The 19,047-nt window shown below is 44.3% G+C and overlaps 1 protein-coding gene across 5 annotated transcripts in view; it reads right to left on the bottom strand.

The window, feature by feature from the left end:
• The window catches only part of LOC129415018 (NLR family CARD domain-containing protein 3), a 57,915-nt gene that overhangs the window by 6,231 nt on the left and 32,637 nt on the right, over window positions 1-19,047 (bottom strand). For 2 of the 5 annotated variants that reach the window (XM_073868120.1, XM_073868119.1), the window contains exons 2-6: window positions 15,416-15,543; window positions 15,208-15,318; window positions 15,024-15,119; window positions 11,765-13,666; window positions 9,914-10,087 (exon numbers count right to left, since the gene is read on the bottom strand). In XM_073868120.1, coding sequence (XP_073724221.1) covers window positions 9,914-10,087; window positions 11,765-13,666; window positions 15,024-15,119; window positions 15,208-15,318; window positions 15,416-15,522 — 2,390 coding nt within the window. In that variant the 5' untranslated portion in view covers window positions 15,523-15,543. Of the gene's footprint in view, window positions 1-8,066; window positions 8,241-9,913; window positions 10,088-11,764; window positions 13,667-15,023; window positions 15,120-15,207; window positions 15,319-15,415; window positions 15,544-19,047 lie in introns of all 5 variants that reach the window. The other 3 variants (XM_073868116.1, XM_073868117.1, XM_073868122.1) reach the window with 2 other exon arrangements.

The raw sequence follows: 19,047 nt of genomic DNA, 5'->3' as shown, positions 1-19,047 counted from the left end.
TTCATTAAAGCACCACCCGTTACAGATTAATCAGCCCAAACCGGAATCCAGCGGAGGTTGTAACTTCCCACCAGCATCATGAACCTTGTATTTGCACCGCTTGGACTACGTCAGAACCATCGTCCCATCGAGGAATACGTCAATGATTTCTTGGATTTGAGCTATAAGGTACATTTTGATGATGAAATGCTTAAGAACATTTTTTATAATGCTCTGGACGAACATTTACGCTTGTGTATGCCACGCAATATGTCTGTCTGGTCTCTGGAATGTTTTGTGGACTTTGCTCTTTTGTTGAGTGGTTCCCTTTCAGTCGGTCACTACGACGTCACGTCGTGACCGACGAATTGGGAACTTGCTTAGAGAGACCAATCTGCTTCGTAAACTACTAAAACGCCAATGAACTTGGCACTGAGATATTTGCATAATGCTGGCGCCGCCCCGCCAGGTGCGTATATAAGCCTCAGGTGCAAATATGGAAATTAGCTTTTTCGCTTCGAAAGCCGGCATTTTCTGCTACTGAGAAGCTACTTGCTCTTCTGGGAACGATTGCTGAAGTTGATTGACAAGCAGTACTGACACAGCGGACGCTCACAGTATTCCACTGCTCTGCATCTTTTTTGTTTTGAGTTTAGTGTGTGCGTTGCCTCTCCCTGTGCGCATCATCAGCTGAGCATCTAAAGAGTGATTTCCCTAAAGAGTGATACGTGAGAGCTCTGTGTCTTTTTAAGACAGCCACTCTCTCGTATATTCGGAGATCAGCGTCCTTTTCAGGATAGCTTTTCATCCGTGCAATCTTGGATGCGAGAAGTATAAGGGCTCCAGTGACGGTCACGAGCGCTGTCTTTGTGCTTGGGCATCGAGCACTCCGAGGCTGCGTTCGTGTAGACCTATGGTTCTCTCTGTGAGGGCATAACCCTTCTTGGATTGCGGAGACGACTGTCGTTTCTACGGGAACGACGTCCGCGCCTTTGCAGTGCTGAACGCCGCCATGGTGCGCCTGTAAATCGCTCGCAGGACGCTCTTCGCATCACTACGCTGAGTAGGACGGAGGATGCGTCCTTCACCTACCGGCCTTCTCATCCTCAGCCGGTTGAGGCTCCGGTGGAGACTGCAGAGTCGTGTTCTGCGATTTCTGCCGAACCCATTGGACCTCCTTCTGGTCCCATCACTTCTGCAGCATCAGAGGGGTGCCCATTTTTTCCCTCTGAGGCGGAGTCGTCCCGGAGATGGCGGCGGTGCCCGCTCGAGCGGCGGAAACGGTAGAGTTGGAGGGGTTAACCCCTCTCCGCCTGAACCGTCCCGCCCACATGATTGGTACTTCGGAGCTGCCCGGGCCTCTACGGTCCTCACCTCCTGTGCCTGCCTTTCCCGACGGCACGAAGAGCTGACGTGATTTGCGGCCGTCTCAGCCGTTCAGCTTTCACTTCTCACCTCCCTCACCAACGGAGCCGCTAAGGACGGGGATCCCTTCAGTGGAGCGGGGGTTGCGATGCAGCTGCGTTCCTGGAGGGACCACCCAACCCTTCCCTCCTGTGTTTGTATAGACAGTCGTCCGGTTACGGGCGCTGCCCATCAGGCATGCGGAGACACGGCTTCAGCCCTGCACGCAATAACGTTGCTGCAGGTTCACCAAGCGAATGCTTTAGAGATTTACGAGGGAGGCCGCGACCTTCAGTCGTGCGATGTCAACCACAGTGGTTTAAGATCGCCACCTTTGGCTGTGTCTGGCTTACATGACGGACGCAGATGAGAACAACTTCCTGAATGCTCCTGTCTCACAGACCGGCCTCTTCGGCGAGCCCGGGGAGTCATACAGCTCCGCTGCGCAGACTGAGGCGATCTCCTAGGTCGTGCCCCGGCGGAAGAGAGCTGCCCTTGGTTCACCAACGCCGGCTCCTCAGTCTGCCTCTCGCCGTCGACGCCCTGCGGCGGCTACCTCTGTTCCCCTCCTCGGACCCCATCTCGGCAGCGCAGAGGAACCGGTCGTCAGCAGCTTGCCCCCCCCGCTTAGCCGCTTCCCGTGAAAATTGGGAGTTTGTGGCCAGAAACGGGCGACCCGGAGTGGCAGAGGATCACTCTTCAGGAGACGGTGATTCGCTCCTTCCCCCGGTAGAGGGCCGGGTGGAAAATCCTTGGTTTGCATCTGTTCCACCGGCTGTCCAGCCGGTACCCATTTAACCACACATAAGAGTGCATTCTTCTTCCCTCTCCAGGTCTCCGGAGGATCGAGAGAGCCGTGAGCGGGCACACACCAGCTCACCCTACCTCTCCTCTATCGCCAGCGGGTGTTTTTCTGGAGTCTGCGCTCTCCGCGCAGGAGACCAGACGACCGTCACCCTCAGCGGGCTCAGGTCAGTGTCACACACACACATACTGTAGATGTTTATGCTGTCACAGCAGACGCACCGGCAGTCCTACCTGTCTCGCTTTGCTGCCCCACCGCGGGTACTTCAGTAGTGTCGTTAATTCTCCTCCTACGGTCCCTGGATGCTTCGCTTCAGTTCCCAGCCCGTCTCGTTGGGTTTTACGCACTATCCGCCTCGGTTACGAAATACAATTACCGGCACTCCCCCAAATTCTCGAGCATTCGTTTCACTATAGTGAAAGCGTCCGATGCACATGTACTGCTTGCAAAAGTCGATGTCCTGCTGGCGAAGGACGTTTTGAGCTGGTCCCTCTTACCGAGATGATGATAGGGTTTTTCCAGCCTTTATCTCATAGTACCCAAAATACGCGGTGGGTTACGACCGATTTATTTACGCACCGGCTCTAGAATTGTGATCCTTTAGGATGATACGCAGAGGCTCGTATTTCAATATTCAGATCAGTTTGCAGCCTTAGACCTGTAGACGTGTACTTCATGTGTCCATCTCCCCTCGCCTTAGACCATTTTTCGCTCTGCGGGTGGGTATATTAATACCAAGTACACCATTCGAGCTGTCTCTCTCTCCCCGTGTCTCCATGAAAGTGCTAGTCACAGCATTAAAATCTCAGAGAGAGAGAGCTTTGTTCGCATTCTGCTTATATTTACGTCAACTTATAATAGCTCGTTCTTGGCAGACGTGCGCGAACACAGAGATTTAATGCTTCAGCATCTCGCTCGTTTAAGTCATCAGGTCAACTGGGAAAAGAGCAACTTTGCCCCGTGCAGAGGATCCTTTTCTCAGTATGGAAATAGACTCGATCGACTAATTGGCGTGTTTTACAAGAGCGAGCAACCAGTCAGTTCTGACTTGCCTCGGTTTAATTCGAGGGAAGTACGCGGTCCCTCTGAAACAATTTCAGAAGCTCCTGGACATATGGCAGCAGCTGTGACACCGCTCGAGCTGCTTCATATGAGACCGCTTCAGCGTTGGTTTTACGATCGAGTCTCGAGGAGAGCGTGCCGCACCGGCATACACCGTGTAACCATTACACCTGCGTGTCATTTCAATTTTACCCCGTGGCAGACCCAGCATTTCTGATAGCCAGATATGCCCCTGAGTTGGGTCTCCTGGCATTCTGTAGCACATACGATGCCCCCAGCACGGGATGAGCAGCCACGTATGACGGGCTTGCAGTCTCAGGGGTGTGCATAGCACCCCAACTGCCGCGAGCGGTGCGCTGTATATCTGGGACTTGTACGCTCCGCTATGGAGATGCGAGGGAAGGATGTATTAGCCGACACCGACATCATTGCGACTGCTGCGTTATTTACCGTTAAGGCGGTTTTTGCGCTCTTGTCACCTGTCGCATCTCGCTCGTCATCTCCTCCTTTGGAGTCAGAAGCATCTGAGGTCCCTTCGTGCCATTTACATCCCGGGTACGCTCAATACAGCGGCAGACGCGCTTCCCGAGCTGCGCGCCCCGGCAAATGGCGACTCCACCCCCAGACGGTTCAGCTAATTTGGAAGAAGTTCGGTCGTGCACAGATATATCTGTTTGCATCGCCGGACGATACCCACTGTCGCCGGTTTTTATTCACTAACCGAGGGCAGCCTCGGCGTGGATGCGTTGGCACACAGCTGGCGGCGGGGGATGCGCAAATACGCATTTCCACCAGTGAGTTTAATCGCACAGACACTGTGCAAGGTCAGGCAGGATGAGTAGAGCCTTTTACTGGTCGCGCCTTACTGGACGATCAGGAATTGGTTTCCAGAGTTAATGCTCTCTGAGGAAGGATTCCCCTGAGGAAGGACTTTCTTTCTCAAGGAGGGGGCACATTAGGCACCCGCGCCCCGACCGGTGGAATCTCCATGTATGGTCGTAGAGCGCGCGCAAGGTTTAGGTGATTTATCGCAAGTGGTATCTAACACCATTGACGCGGCACGAGCACCGTCCACAAAACGGGCTTACATGCTTAAATGGAACCTTTTTCGTCACCTGGTGTTCTTCGCAACGCGAGGACCCCCGAGAATGCCTCATTAACATTGTGCTTTCATATCTTCAACACCGTTTGGAGCGTAGGCTGTCCCTCCACCATTAAAGTTGATATCGCCGCTATTTCTGCTCATCACTCACTTATCAACGGCAGTTCAGTGGCCAGCATGATTTGGTTATTAGATTTTAAGAGGCGCTCGCAGGCTAAACCCCTCGCGCCCTCCCTCTATTCCTCCCTGAGACCCGTCCATGGTGCTGAAGCCCTACAGGTCCCGCGTTTGAGCCTTTGCAGTCTGCGAGTTTGAAGTTTTTGTCAATGAAAACTTTGACCCTGCTAGCATTGGCATCCCTGAAGATAGTAGGGGATTTACATGCATTCTCTGTTGACAATTCGTGCCTTCAGTTTGGTCCTGCTGTCTCTCTGAGACCCAGACCAGGCTACGTGCCCAAAGTTCCCACCACTCCCTTCAGAGATCAGGTTGTGAGCTTGCAAGCGCTGCCCCCGGAGGAGGCAGACCCAACCATGACTTTATTATGCCCCGTACGATCGTTACGCCTCTACGTGGATCGCACACAAAGCCTCAGGACCTCAGATCAGCTCTTTGTTTGTTACGGTGGTCAGCAGAGAGGGAAAGCTGTCACTAAGCAGAGGATGTCTCATTGGATAGTTGATACTATCGCCCTTGCTTATAATCTGCAGGGCATTCCTTGTCTATTTAATTTGAGAGCTCACTCTACTAGAAGTGTTGCCTCATTTTGGGCTCTCGCTCGTGGTTCCTCGCTAACAGACATCTGCAGAGCTGCTGGTTGGGCGACACCTAATACGTTCATTAGATTTTATAGTGTTCGTGTCGAGCCTGTCTCCTCTCGTGTCTTTCCTCGTTAGGGGAAGCACAGAGAACAGGCTCGCAGGTCGGCTTGCAGCCTCCGACTGCTGCTCCAAACTGAGCTCAGTATGGAAGGCCATCAAAGCAAAAACGTAATAATTTGTTTTGTCTTCCTCCGCTGCCTTGGCAGCCTGATGTTGCGGAGCATCCGCTTCCAGCCTCTCACTAGCTGCATCCTCGCAAACCTGTGTTTGGCTCGGGCATCCACATTGCGTCCCACCGGGTTCCTTTGTGAGTATTTTTCCGTGGGGTTAATCCTACTAGCCCACTTTTCCCTCAGCAGAGCACTGCTTTGCTTACACAGTCACGGCTGTCATTTATACCTCAACTATGGTTGACTTTCGCCCACCAATAGCCCTTAACGGGCGGTGGCTTCCGCAGCGTTCCTATACCGCTCAGATAGGGCGCTTCCCAGTCGCTGGCACTACTATGGGGTTAAAGGAACATCTAGTGCCCGGCCTTCTGCCTTAAAACCTAATTCTCCTTATCCTTAAGTGGAACCGGAGGGCTTTACGCAGACACTGGAAGAGGTCAGCCCTCAGTGGCATTTTGGTAGGGATTCCCAATTGGTCGGTCACGACGTGACGTCGTAGTGACCGACTGAAAGGGAACGCCTCGGTTACGTATGTAACCCACGTTCCCTGAAGGAAGGGAACGGAGACGTCATGTCCCGTCGCCACAGGGCTGCTCCCTGCTGTTTATCGGCCGGTCACAATTTCCATATTTGCACCTGAGGCTTATATACGCACCTGGCGGGGCGGCGCCAGCATTATGCAAATATCTCAATGCCAAGTTCATTGGCGTTTTAGTAGTTTACGAAGCAGATTGGTCTCTCTAAGCGAGTTCCCAATTCGTCGGTCACGACGTGATGTCTCCGTTTCCTTCCTTCAGGGAATGTGGGTTACATACATAACCGAGACGTTCTCCCTTCACCGTGGGTGCAGTAGCCGAGGAGCACTGCAACTCTACTACAACCACCTCACAAAAGCCATGCCTGTTCTGCCCAAACCTGTCCAAGCCATGCATGTCCCTAAAATGGCCGCCACCATGCCTGTCCCTAAAATGGCTGCCACCATGCCTGTCCCTAAAATGGCCGCCACCATGCCTGTTTCTACACCAGTTTTTGAGGTGGCTACCACCATTCAGGCACCCGAGATCCATAGAGCCATCGTCACCACCACACCTGCACTTATGAGGGCTGTTATTACCCTGCACCTGCCATAAAGACTGCCTTCATAGCTGTACCTGAGCCAATACCCAAGATGGTCGTCACGCCTGAACCTAATGCTACCGAGGTATGTCTCATTCAAAGTATACTTCCTGAATTTGCCATGGCCCTGTGGTGTGTGTTGTCTGCCTTCTGTTCTGTTGTTCCCTGTGTTCCTCAAGACCCTGAATTCCCTGGCTTACCTGAGTCGCCTGATTCGCCGGGTTCACCTGAGTCCCCTGATTCGCCGGGTTCACCTGAGTCGCCTGATTCGCCGGGTTCACCTGAGTCGCCTGATTTGCCGGGTTCACCTGAGTCGCCTGATTCGCCGGGTTCACCTGAGTCGCCGGGTTCACCTGAGTCGCCGGGTTCAACTGAGTCGCCTGATTCGCCGGGTTCAACTGAGTCGCCTGATTCGCCGGGTTCACCTGAGTCGCCTGATTCGCCGGGTTCACCTGAGTCGCCGGGTTCACCTGAGTCGCCTGATTCGCCGGGTTCACCTGACTCGTCTGGTTCACCTGATTCACCTGGTTCACCTGAGTCTTCTTGTTCACCATCAAGACTATCGCCACCCTGGTCAGTGGAAGCTTTCCCAAGTTTTTTTGGGGGGGGCAGTACCCGGACACAAAAAGGAGGCAGAGGACACCGAGGTGGAGGCCGAGGTGGATTCTGATCCTTACCTGCCTCATGATCCTGGTCTGTTCCTGCCTCATGACCAAGCTTCACATCTGCCCCATGACCCAGGTCCAAGCCCGCCCCATGACCCAGGCCCAAGCCCGCCCCACGACCCAGGCCCATGTCTGCCCCACGACCCTGGACCATCCTGGCCACATGACCCAGGACCTCCTCTGAACTGCCCTGCCTTAGCCAAGAGGTTACCCTGTTTGTCTGTTTTTGATATCTGTTCCTGATTTTGACCCTTGCCTGTTTTGGATATTGATTGTGGATTTACCCTATTGGATTTGTATGCTGGCCCTTTTGGGATTTTACATATTAAAACGTGTTCGCAAATGGATTCATCTCTCCTTCGCTTTCCTTAAAGCACCACCCGTTACACACTGCTGTTTCAGCTCTACTTCTGTGCTGCTCAAACATGCAGGATGAGTGCTGTAACCTTTTACCATCAGTGCTTAAAAATTATTGCTGCAAACACACAGTTCACGTATGCATTGTGTGAAACCGGACTTAGCAGTTATTTGTCTGAAACTGCTGAATGTAGCATCTATTTACATATATATCTATGCTCCAAGGTGGTGTGAAAGAGTAGATGCGGGTTAGGAATTTGCATATTCATAATTTGTATATTCAAAGATTGGCATATACTAAAGGTAAGGGTGTTACATTCAAGCTGTTTTAAAACATGAAGAAAATACTGACAGGTAACACTTTTATATATGCTATTATAATGCTCAAAGGTGCATTTAAATGATATAATATACTTGACTAAAGGGAGACCTTAATACAGTATTACACTGAAAAATGCCTTTGTTCTATTATGGTAAAAATATATATGCAGTCTATGTAAACAATTTAAATTCATACAGCTGCATACTCAACAGCATATAGGATGTCAGAGCTCAGCTATAACATTTTATGATACTTTTGCACACCTCAGTATCTCCAATATACAGTTTGGACTCTTGAGTCCTTCACAGAGGATCTTCACTCCTGAATCCTGCAGGTCATTGTTACTCAGGTCCAGCTCTTTCAGGAGGGAATCTGAAGACTGTAGAGCTGAAGCCACAATTTCACAACACTGATCAGTGAGATCACAGCCAGCAAGACTGAAAGAGAGAAAACAAAAACAGCTTCTTGCAGAGTTTTTTCAAGTTTGCAGAGTTTAGCCGAGTTTAACTCATTCACAGACAGCCTTTTTTTTAAGTTGCATGCCAGTATTTTTTGTAATTTTCATAAAAGTTCACCTGAGTCGCCTGATTCGCTGGGTTCACCTGAGTCGCCTGATTCGCCGGGTTCACCTGAGTCGCCTGATTCGCCGGGTTCACCTGAGTCGCCTGATTCGCCGGGTTCACCTGAGTCGCCTGATTCGCCGGGTTCACCTGAGTCGCCTGATTGGCCGGGTTCACCTGAGTCGCCTGATTCGCCGGGTTCTCCTGAGTGGCCTGATTCGCCGGGTTCACCTGAGTGGCCTTGTTCTCCTGATTCGCCGTGTTCAACTGAGTCGCCTGATTCGCCGGGTTCAACTGAGTCGCCTGATTCGCCGGGTTCAACTGAGTCGCCTGATTCGCCGGGTTCACCTGAGTCGCCTGATTCGCCGGGTTCACCTGAGTCGCTTGATTCGCCGGGTTCACCTGATTCACCTGGTTCACCTGAGTCTTCTTGTTCACCATCAAGACTATCGCCACCCTGGTCAGTGGAAGCTTTCCCAAGTTTTTTTGGGGGGGTAGTACCCGGACACAAGAAGAAGGCAGAGGACACCGAGGTGGAGGCCGAGGTGGACTCTGATCCTTACCTGCCTCATGATCCTGGTCTATTCCTGCCCCATGACCAAGCTTCACGTCTGACCCATGACCCAGGTCCAAGCCCGCCCCATGACCCAGGCCCAAACCCGCCCCATGACCCAGGCCCAAGCCCGCCCCATGACCCAGGCCCATGTCTGCCCCACGACCCTGGACCATCCTGGCCACATGACCCAGGACCTCCTCTGAACTGCCCTGCCTTAGCCAAGAGGTTACCTGTTTGCCTGTTTTTGATATCTGTTCCTGATTTTGACCCTTGCCTGTTTTTGGATTCTGTGATTGTACTCTGCCTGCCCTGACCTATTGCCTGTTTTGGATATTGATTGTGGATTTACCCTATTAGATTTGTATGCTGGCCCTTTTGGGATTTTTCATATTAAAACGTTTTCGCAAATGGATTCATCTCTCCTTCGCTTTCCTTAAAGCACCACCCGTTACACACTGCTGTTTCAACTCTACTTCTGTGCTGCTCAAACATGCAGGATGAGTGCTGTAACCTTTTACCATCAGCGCTTAAAAATTATTGCTGCAAACACACAGTTCACGTATGCATTGTGTGAAACCGGACTTAGCAGTTATGTGTCTGAAACTGCTGAATGTAGCATCTATTTACATATATATCTATGCTCCAAGGTGGTGTGAAAGAGTAGATGCGGGTTATGAATTTGCATATTCATAATTTGTCGCATATACTAAAGGTAAGGGTGTAGAGTTACATTCAAGCTGTTTTAAAACATGAAGAAAATACTGACAGGTAACACTTTTATATATGCTATTATAATGCTCAAAGATGCATTTAAATGATATACTTGACTAAAGGGAGACCTTAATACAGTATTACACTGAAAAATGCCTTTGTTCTATTATGGTAAAAATATATATGCAGTCTATGTAAACAATTTAAATTCATACAGCTGCATACTCAACAGCATATAGGATGTCAGAGCTCAGCTATAACATTTTATGATACTTTTGCACACCTCAGTATCTCCAATCTACAGTTTGGACTCTTGAGTCCTTCACAGAGGATCTTCACTCCTGAATCCTGCAGGTCATTGTTACTCAGGTCCAGCTCTTTCAGGAGGGAATCTGAAGACTGTAGAGCTGAAGCTACAATTTCACAACACTGATCAGTGAGATCACAACCAGCAAGACTGAAAGAGAGAAAACAAAAACAGCTTCTTGCAGAGTTTTTTCAAGTTTGCAGAGTTTAGCAGAGTTTAACTCATTCACAGACAGCCTTTTTTTAAGTTGCACGCCAGTATTTTTTTGTAATTTTCATAAAAGTTTCACAAAATGCATTCCAGAAACCTGTTCTTCATATAAACATATAAACATACAAATATATCAAATGAATCAAACAAACAATAAAAAAATAACGGGGAGAAACTATTCATCCCATCTATATTTTTCTCTGTTAATAAACTCTTAAATAAGGGTATTTTTCTTTAAAAATAATATTTTTTAGCAAAAAGCTGAAATAATTGCATTTTTGTGAAGGATTTCGTTAGAGATCAGATTCAGAATGATTATCAAAACATACACAGAGTTTAAAATTAGTAAAATATATTATAAAATATATAAATTGGGTAAGTGCTTGTTATCCATCTAGTGAATAATCGCGGTATTACCAGGGTTCACACAGGTCCTTGAAAGTTTGTGAATCTGGGGGAAAAAATTCAAGGCCCTGGGAAGTTTTTGAAAATATACATACCGGTACATAGATACAGGTCATTAAAAGTGCTTGAATCTATTTTATGCTAGAAGTTTTCTGGAAAAAATCCATATTATTCCCTGTGTAGTGTAGGACAGTGTTTCCCAATCCTGGTCCTCGGGCACCCCCTCCCAGAAAGTTTTAGATGTCTCCTTATTTAAAACACCTGATTCGACTCATCAGCCTCCTTCTAAAATGGTAAACATGTGTCCCTAACAAGCTGATGTGTTAAATCAGGTGTGTTAAATAAGGAGACATCTAAAACTTTCTGGGAGGGGGTGCCCGAGGACCAGGGTTGGGAAACACTGGTGCAGGATAATATCATAAAAATTCTAGACTTTTAAGCACACGTGCTAAACTGTTCGCTTTAAATGCTTAAATCTTCTGTATGCGAATGTTGATTCATACCAAAATGCTCTTTTGCATAGTTGTGTTTGACACATGAAAACATCTCGGGGTCTGTCTGTAACTGTTGTTCCCTGAGAAGGGAACGAGACGCTGCGTCTCCCTTGCCATACTTCCTGCGTCCCTGTAATGCCGTCTTTAGCAATATTTCAGATAGCGATATACACCCTGTCTTTGTCGTTAAGTTTCACCATTGGTTGAATTTGATATACACATTCAGATGCACTTACCCCTGGAAACGTCTCCAAAGTGTCACCGCATTGACGCAGAGCGAGTGCCCTCGAAAGGGAACTGTAACAATGTTTTTTTAAAGGTAACACGATGTAACCTTGCTATCACTTGAAATGTGTCCCCACATTTAGTCTTTGAAAAAGGGTATTGGACCTGGAAAGTCCTTAAAAGGTTCTTGAATTTGAAGTTAACTAAGATGTGAGAACCCTGTATTACAGATTAACATACAACCTCATCAGAAACATGTTTTTTTATGGAAATGAAAAAGAGTTAACTTTAAATGTATGTGTCCTGAAATAGTGTCATTATCATGATGGATAAAAAAATGACAAGATGTGATGCCAAATATAATAGGCAAAACATTAATATACACATTAATATACATCGGCGTGTGTGAGGAGCACTGATTAAAGTATTGTTCCACCAAGTATTATAATTTAAATCTAAACCTAAAAGACTTTTTTAGTAGGTAAATACTCACAGAGCTTTTCGGCAGTTCATCACAGCTGGTAACAGCCTCCATCTTCCCTCCTGTGATGTGTTGTATTTTATAAGATCCAGCTCCTCCAGCACGTTCTCCGACACCTGAAGCATGTAAGCTATTGTTGAGCAGTGTGATGCAGAGAGTTTATTTTCTGTGTATTTCGTTGATTCCAGATATGCTTGAATTTCTCTAGACAGAGTCTGATCGTTCATTTCCAGCAGACAGAGGAACAGATTGATGGATCTGCTGGCTGAAATATCACGCTCATTTTTGATTTTGTCTATGATGTGAGCAGTAATATTCTGGATGCTCTCTGAACTGCTCTCTGTGTGCATCAACAGATCTTGTAAGAGTCTCTGATTGGACTCCAGCGAGATGCCCAACAGAAATCTGAGGAAAAGATCCAGATGTCCGTTCTCACTTTGAAGGGCGGAGTCAATCACCCCCTTATGGAGATTAGCAAGTAAATCAAACTCTTTCAGAGCCTCAGAAGTTTTATTTATAAAGCAGTAAAAAACATAGAATGCAGCGAGAAACTCTTGAAAGCTCAGGTGTATGAAGCAGTAGATTTTCCTCTGATAAATCACAGATTCCTCCTTAATAATCTCAGTACAGAACCCAGAAAACACTGCGGCGTCAGTGATGTCTATCCCACATTCACTCAGCTCCTCTTCATAAAACATCACATTGCCCTTTTTCAGCTGTTCATAGGCCAGTTTAGCCAGTTTCACAATTACTTCTCTATTGGATTGTAGAAGTTTCGCTGTATCTCTCTCTTCCTCATCATATTTCTGATTTATCATATTTATCTGAATGAGAAGGAACTGTACATACATTTCAGTCAGAGTTTTAGGGATTTCTGCACTGTGATCTTGTTTCAGGATGTTTTGAAGCACAGTAGATGAGATCCAGCAGAAGACTGGTATGTGACACATGATGTGAAGGCTTCTTGCTCCTTTAATGTGTGAGATAATTTTGTTGGCTTGAAGTTCATCACTGATTCTCTTCCTGAAATATTCCTCTTTCTGAGGATCATTGAATCCCTGGATTTCTGTCACACGGTTGATGTATTCAGAAGGGATCTGATTGGCTGCTGCTGGTCTGGAGGTGATCCAGATGTGAGCAGAGGGAAGCAGATCTCCTTTGATCAGATTTGACATCAACACACCAACTGATGACATCTGTGTCACTTCAGAAACATTTTCACTGTCTTCAAACTTCAGTGTAATTCTGCTTTCATCCAGACCATCTAAGATAATAACAACTTTACACTCATCATACATCTTTGAGTCCAGATCCTGAAGTTTAGGATGAAAGACAAGCAGAAGTTTGTGAAGACTGTACTGATCATCTTTTATCAAGTTCATCTCTCGAAATGGAAGCAAAAACATGAAATCTACATCCTGATTGGCCAACCCCTCTGCCCAATCCAGAATAAACTTCTGCACAGAGACTGTTTTGCCAATTCCAGCGATGCCTTTAGTAAGAACAGTCTTTATCTTTTTATTTGGCTCTTCCCCACATTCTGGTTTAGGTAAAAGTTTAAAGATGTCATTACAGTTGATTGAAGTGTTTTGACGTGTCTTGTAACTTTTCTCCATGTGTAAAACTTCATGTTCCTCATTCACTCCTTCACTCTCTCCCTCTATGATGTAAAGTTGTGTGTAAATCCTGTTCAAGAGGGTTTTGTTCTCTTGTAGTTTGATTCCCTCAAATAAACTCTCATACTTGTTCCTCATGCTGGTTTTGTGTTTGTCTTTGATGCTCGCAAGAACATCTGGTTGATGGCAATCCAGTTGGTGCAGGTCTCCAGTCTCCTCCAGCTGGGTTAGGTCCATATCATGCTGAGCAGAACCAGTAGACCTTGAGTAAACCTGGATCTGATCATTTCCCTTACCACTGAAAAAATTTAAAGAACAATAATGTGTAAAACAGGCATATATGATGGATTAATAAATAACTATGGGGCGGCTTCCCGGACAAAGATGAGACTAGTCCTAGACTAAGATAAATGTAAGAGCTGTCCAAACTGAAATATACTTGCACTGACATATCTTAAAATAGATCAGTTTCCTTTGTTTTGCCTCAAAATGCACACAAGTCATGTTTTTAGTAAGGCATGTTTGTTAAAACTAGTTATATTTTACATTTAAACTAAGGCTTAGTCCTGCCTCAAGCTAATCCCTGTCCGGGAAACCACCCCATATGTATTTTCTTACATGAAACAAAAAATGGAACATTAAATATAATCCTTTCTTACAACCATATGCGGAGAACGCGGGGGGGTGTTTCCCCCCCTAAAATATCATTAAAATATCGTTATTGAAAATAATTTAATAATTTATATTACTTAAAATAGTTAGTAAGAAGTAAAACAATACAAATAAAAACGGAGCGAGCAACAACAAAAAAAAAGTTTAAACATTTTGATTCCCCCCTCCCTTGCCTCACATTGGTTTGGTCCACTGCCAGCGCCCCTTTTATCTCACCTCCTACACAGTCCGGTGGTAGAGAACAAGTTTTTGAATAGTTGTGGAACTCCACCCCAGTAAGTCAAATGTTCTTTTATTCACGTTTTAAACAATGGATGAAATGATTACTTTCTTTTTAATATAGATGATGCTGAGAGTCATTAATAAATCATCTAAACAAAAATTATCATTGTGTACTTGTGTTCCAATGTACTTTTGTCACCAATGTAGTCTGCCATGTTAGCGATTAACGTTATAGCGCTGACCCGTTTTATACAGTCTATGCGTTTTCCTAGCTTGTTTAATACCGTAGTATATCTATCTCTCACAAATCCCCATAGAGTGTATGCATACACTACGTGTTAACAGTTAACGTAACGTTAGTCTTGTAGATTAGACTAGTGCGGGTGCGGATTTAGATTTTAAGGCTTTCACTGTGATTTAGTCGGTTACTCGGTTTATATAATTTAATATAGTTAATCTAATATAATATCACATGTAGATTTTTTTTGTTAATTTTGTCAGCTTTTCCATTGAACCAGAAAGAAACTTTGAGAAAGATAGTGGAATGGTCTCCATGCTACACTAAGTATAGTAGTAAGGCTTTTCTCTCTGTACACATTTCCTTGCAAGTACAATTTTGCCTGTATTATTGGTGTCCCCTTCAAATATTGTTCTTGAAAAATTTAATGTTTATTGCCCCCCCAACATTTAGATGAAATTTTCACCCCTGCTTACAATGTAAATGGATTAACTCAGTTTGTACATTAAATCTCATATCCTACCTGGGGTCAAAGGTCACTGCTCCTCCACTGAATCGAGAGTCTGTACTCTTCAAAGATACACAGCTGGGTTCTGGAGATGGGGCTTTAATCTGCTTTCTGAAAATATAAAAAAACATGATGTGAAACGCTAAAGTTAATTTTTTTATTTAATGTAAAGTTTAACAGATGTAGTGGTGTCTTTTACCTGGGGTCAGAGGTCATTGATCCATCACTGAATTGAGGAGGTTGATACATGGAGTTCATACTCTTCAAAGATACACAGCTGGGTCCTGGAGATGGGGCTTTAATCTGCTTTCTGAAAATAAAAAAAACATCATAAGAAATGTTTAATAGTTCCGTTACTATTTAATTTGGTTAATGCAAAGTTTAACAGATGTAGTGGTTTGTTTTACCTGGGGTTGGAGGTCATCGATCCATCACTTAATTCAGGGGTTTGGTAAATGGAATCGGTACTGAGTTGTGGAGATGAAGATCTCTTTCTCTTCTTTATCTCTTCCATAGCTCTTAGATATTAATAGGGCTGCACAGAAACAAGTAATACACAGATCATGTATAAAGTGCGTAACAATGTGTGCTGTACTCAACAATGAGCTTAAATAGCAGCTAATACATATTAAAGATTCAAAATAAATCATTGGATTTAGTTTTGAAGAGTATTTATGATCTTGCAATATATAAAGATTCAATGCTGAACAATATCAGCATCTGTTTCAAATGCTGGGTTGTTTCAAAACCTTGTTTGGTAAGAATCAGAATAAAACATTCAACAGCCCGGTGGTATAAATAACCATAATGTGTTATCTCATGGATACATCAACGCTTTTGTTTTGTTTCTTTTTTTAAGAACACAGCTAATAATTAGAAACAGCAGTGCCATCTATAGACACTATGATGAATAACAGTGTGTTAACATTCAGTGCATAAAGTCTGCAGGTTTATAAGCCTTTTAAACAGTTTTTTTCTCAAGCATAACTGCATAAAATAGAGAGATTGGCCAAATAATATGCAGAGAAATAAAAAAAAATATGTCTTGATGACGTATGCAGCCTGTGACGCAGTGGGTTATTGCACAAAAGTAGAATTAAACAAGCCAGGATGACAGAAAAGTCCCAGCTTGACCTAGTTTAATCAGCCCATCCTGGCTTAGCCTGTTGCACGATTGTTAAGCCAGGATGAGAACGTACAGCTATGTCAAGCCAGGTGTAGCTAGCTAGGGTAAGTGCAGTCACGGCATTCTTAAACAGATCACGGGATCGATCACAGAATCACTGATGCAAAAATGGATAAAACTCATAAAAATTCGTCATGAAACTGCAAACACTCAACTACTACTATGTGCATCTACAATATTTTATTTATTTATTTTATCTGTCTATTTAATCTCTCTCATCTATCTACTCTGTGTTCCAAGTTGTTAGCATGTCACATACTGTATCAATAAGATTTCAGTAAAAAACAGGTTTTAAAGAACTAGCTTTGATTTATTTTCCATATCTTCTTAGCTATCTGGTATTAATCTCAGACAAGTTTATTCATTAGTTTGCAGGGTGATCTTAGTTAAAGGGAAACCTTGAAAAAGTTCCACATTATTTAGCAAGTTGTAGTTCAGATATTTCTACAGACAAAAAAGTGTGCATTATCTTAAAAAAGCAATTTATTTCCTATAAGAATTTATATTTGGTGGAACTAAAAAGAAATCATTGAATTATTATAAGATTTATGTACAGGATTTGACCATATGAAGTCTCTGTAATACAAAGAAGCCCTCAATATGGGATCCTTCAGTGCATAAAAGTGGATTTCAATCCCACCCCCAAACTAAAGCTTTCAAAATACTACATTTGCTGTGAGCTTTATGAAGTTTTCAAACTGTTTAATTCATTGACATGCCATAATACACTGAATAGTATATTCTGGATTGTTGTTGAATAGCCACCATGTTCAAACAAGGCTGGTTTGGACTGGAATATCGGGAAGTAAGATGGTAGGTCCCTTGAGGGGGCCAAAAGGACATCTGAAAGATATGTGTAGAGTACCTAAAAGATGGGAAATCATCTCTTCTGAAATTAATTTACTTTCATGCAGGATAATACACTATAGCATGCTGGAAAAAGCAACACTGACTATTTTACTTCATATGGGCATGAAATAAGAAAAAAATGAAGGTACAGTATGAATACTATCCTCTGACCTCAGTCTTAGGAGTCTATGGAGCATCATTATATGAAAGATCTGTGAGGTGGACAGCACTAAAATTCATATTCAAACATCAACTTTGGGATGCAATACGAGCATCTTCAAGTGAAATAAAGACAGAAACTACAGACATACAAGTTTAATGAATGGGAGAGTTAAAGTCATGTGAAAATATGCTCATATATTATTATGTAACTTGTGTTAAATAGATTATTTGATTAACAACGTATTTTTTAATTATCTGTCCATGCAGCACATTTGACAGATATCCGTTTTGTAGATCATTTTAACACACTGACTTTTGATAAAGTGCAGTTTGCATAATAATTTGGAAAAGCATAATTTGCATATTTATTAAGTATTAAAGTATCTTTTGAAATTTCAAATATGTCAAATTATGTATTCAAATATAATAACATGCAAACTGTCATATAACTATTGAGGGTAAAATACAATTTGTAAACTTACTGACTTGTGCAAAATGGCATGTGCATAATAATTTGGACCATCCATGAGATTGCCATCCATCACTTTTAGAAAATCAAGATTAAGAACATTTTGCATGCTGGTGACTTGATTGCAGAAATAAATCTACACATAAGGTAATGTCTACTGACATGTTTTAACATCTGTACTAATTTTAACATAAAAAAAGTCTCATAATCTTAGCCTGGTTGTTAGCCTGCTCTGGAAGAGGCTAGCTGCAAATCTCTATTGTAACTTCATCTAGATTAATTTAGCCTCCCTTCATGCAACCGAGTCAGGGCTGAATTCAGCTAGGATAACCTTATCTTGCAATAGGCTCTGTGCACAATATGGCGACCGCTGACGTTTCGGACTGTGAGGTCCAATACTTCCGGTGAAAACTTCCGGTGCGGTGATCCGACAGCGAGAGCGGCAGACAGAGAGACAACAGCGACCGAGCCCAACAAACACCGGCTACTACAAGCGGCATGTTCAGCCCCGAGGAGCAAAAGGGAAAAGGATTATAAGATGTACGTTATTATATATTAAAGGACAAGTACGTTATTTTACACTTAAAGTCCTGTTTTCAGATTGTTTATGATGAAATAGAACGGTTTTGACTGAAATTTCGACATATGCAGCTGCCCCGAGAATTTTCTGGTGTTTTTCACCTCCCACCTTTACAATGGGTTTAATGGTGCACTGGAACAATCCTTCCTAAAATGCATTTAACTTTCGTTTACAAAGACGTGAAACTTACCGAGTGGTCAGGGGTGTTCACTGGTATGCTCACACAAAAATCGCTGCAAAAGATGCTTTCCAACAGGTTTTATTGTAGTTTATGCCAACTCCATTGACTTGTATTAGATGTGCTGTCAGGTACGGTATTACTCAGCACCGGGAACTTTGTTTGTATTCTTGCAATGGGCAATGGCAGATTAGCGCCACCACCTGGGCTGGAGTTTCTATTATTCAAGCTCTCAGCGGAAGAATATACAGGTGTGAGGCATTTGGAAAAATAGGTCCACAAGTTTACAACGAATGGTAAAACACCTGTTGGAATGCGTCTTTTGCAGCGATTTTTGTGTGAGCATATCAGTGAAAACCCTTGACCACTCGGTGAGTTTCACGTCTTTGTAAACAAAAGTTTAATCCATTTTAGAAAGGATTGTTCCAGTGCACCTATAAACCCATTGTAGAGGTGGGAGGTGAAACACAAACACCCAAAAATTATCGGGGCAGCCGCTTTTGAAATTTCAGTCAAAACCGTTCTATTTCACCATAAAAATCTGGAAACAGGGCTTTAAGTGTAAAATACCGAACTTGTCCTTTAAACCAGCTGTTGCACTAGCAGTTGCACGCA

Source organism: Misgurnus anguillicaudatus, chromosome 5 (genome assembly GCF_027580225.2).
Source record: "Misgurnus anguillicaudatus chromosome 5, ASM2758022v2, whole genome shotgun sequence".
NCBI lineage: Eukaryota > Metazoa > Chordata > Actinopteri > Cypriniformes > Cobitidae > Misgurnus > Misgurnus anguillicaudatus.
Note: the sequence above shows the minus strand (reverse complement) of the source record. Positions and strands in the feature narration are given on the sequence as shown.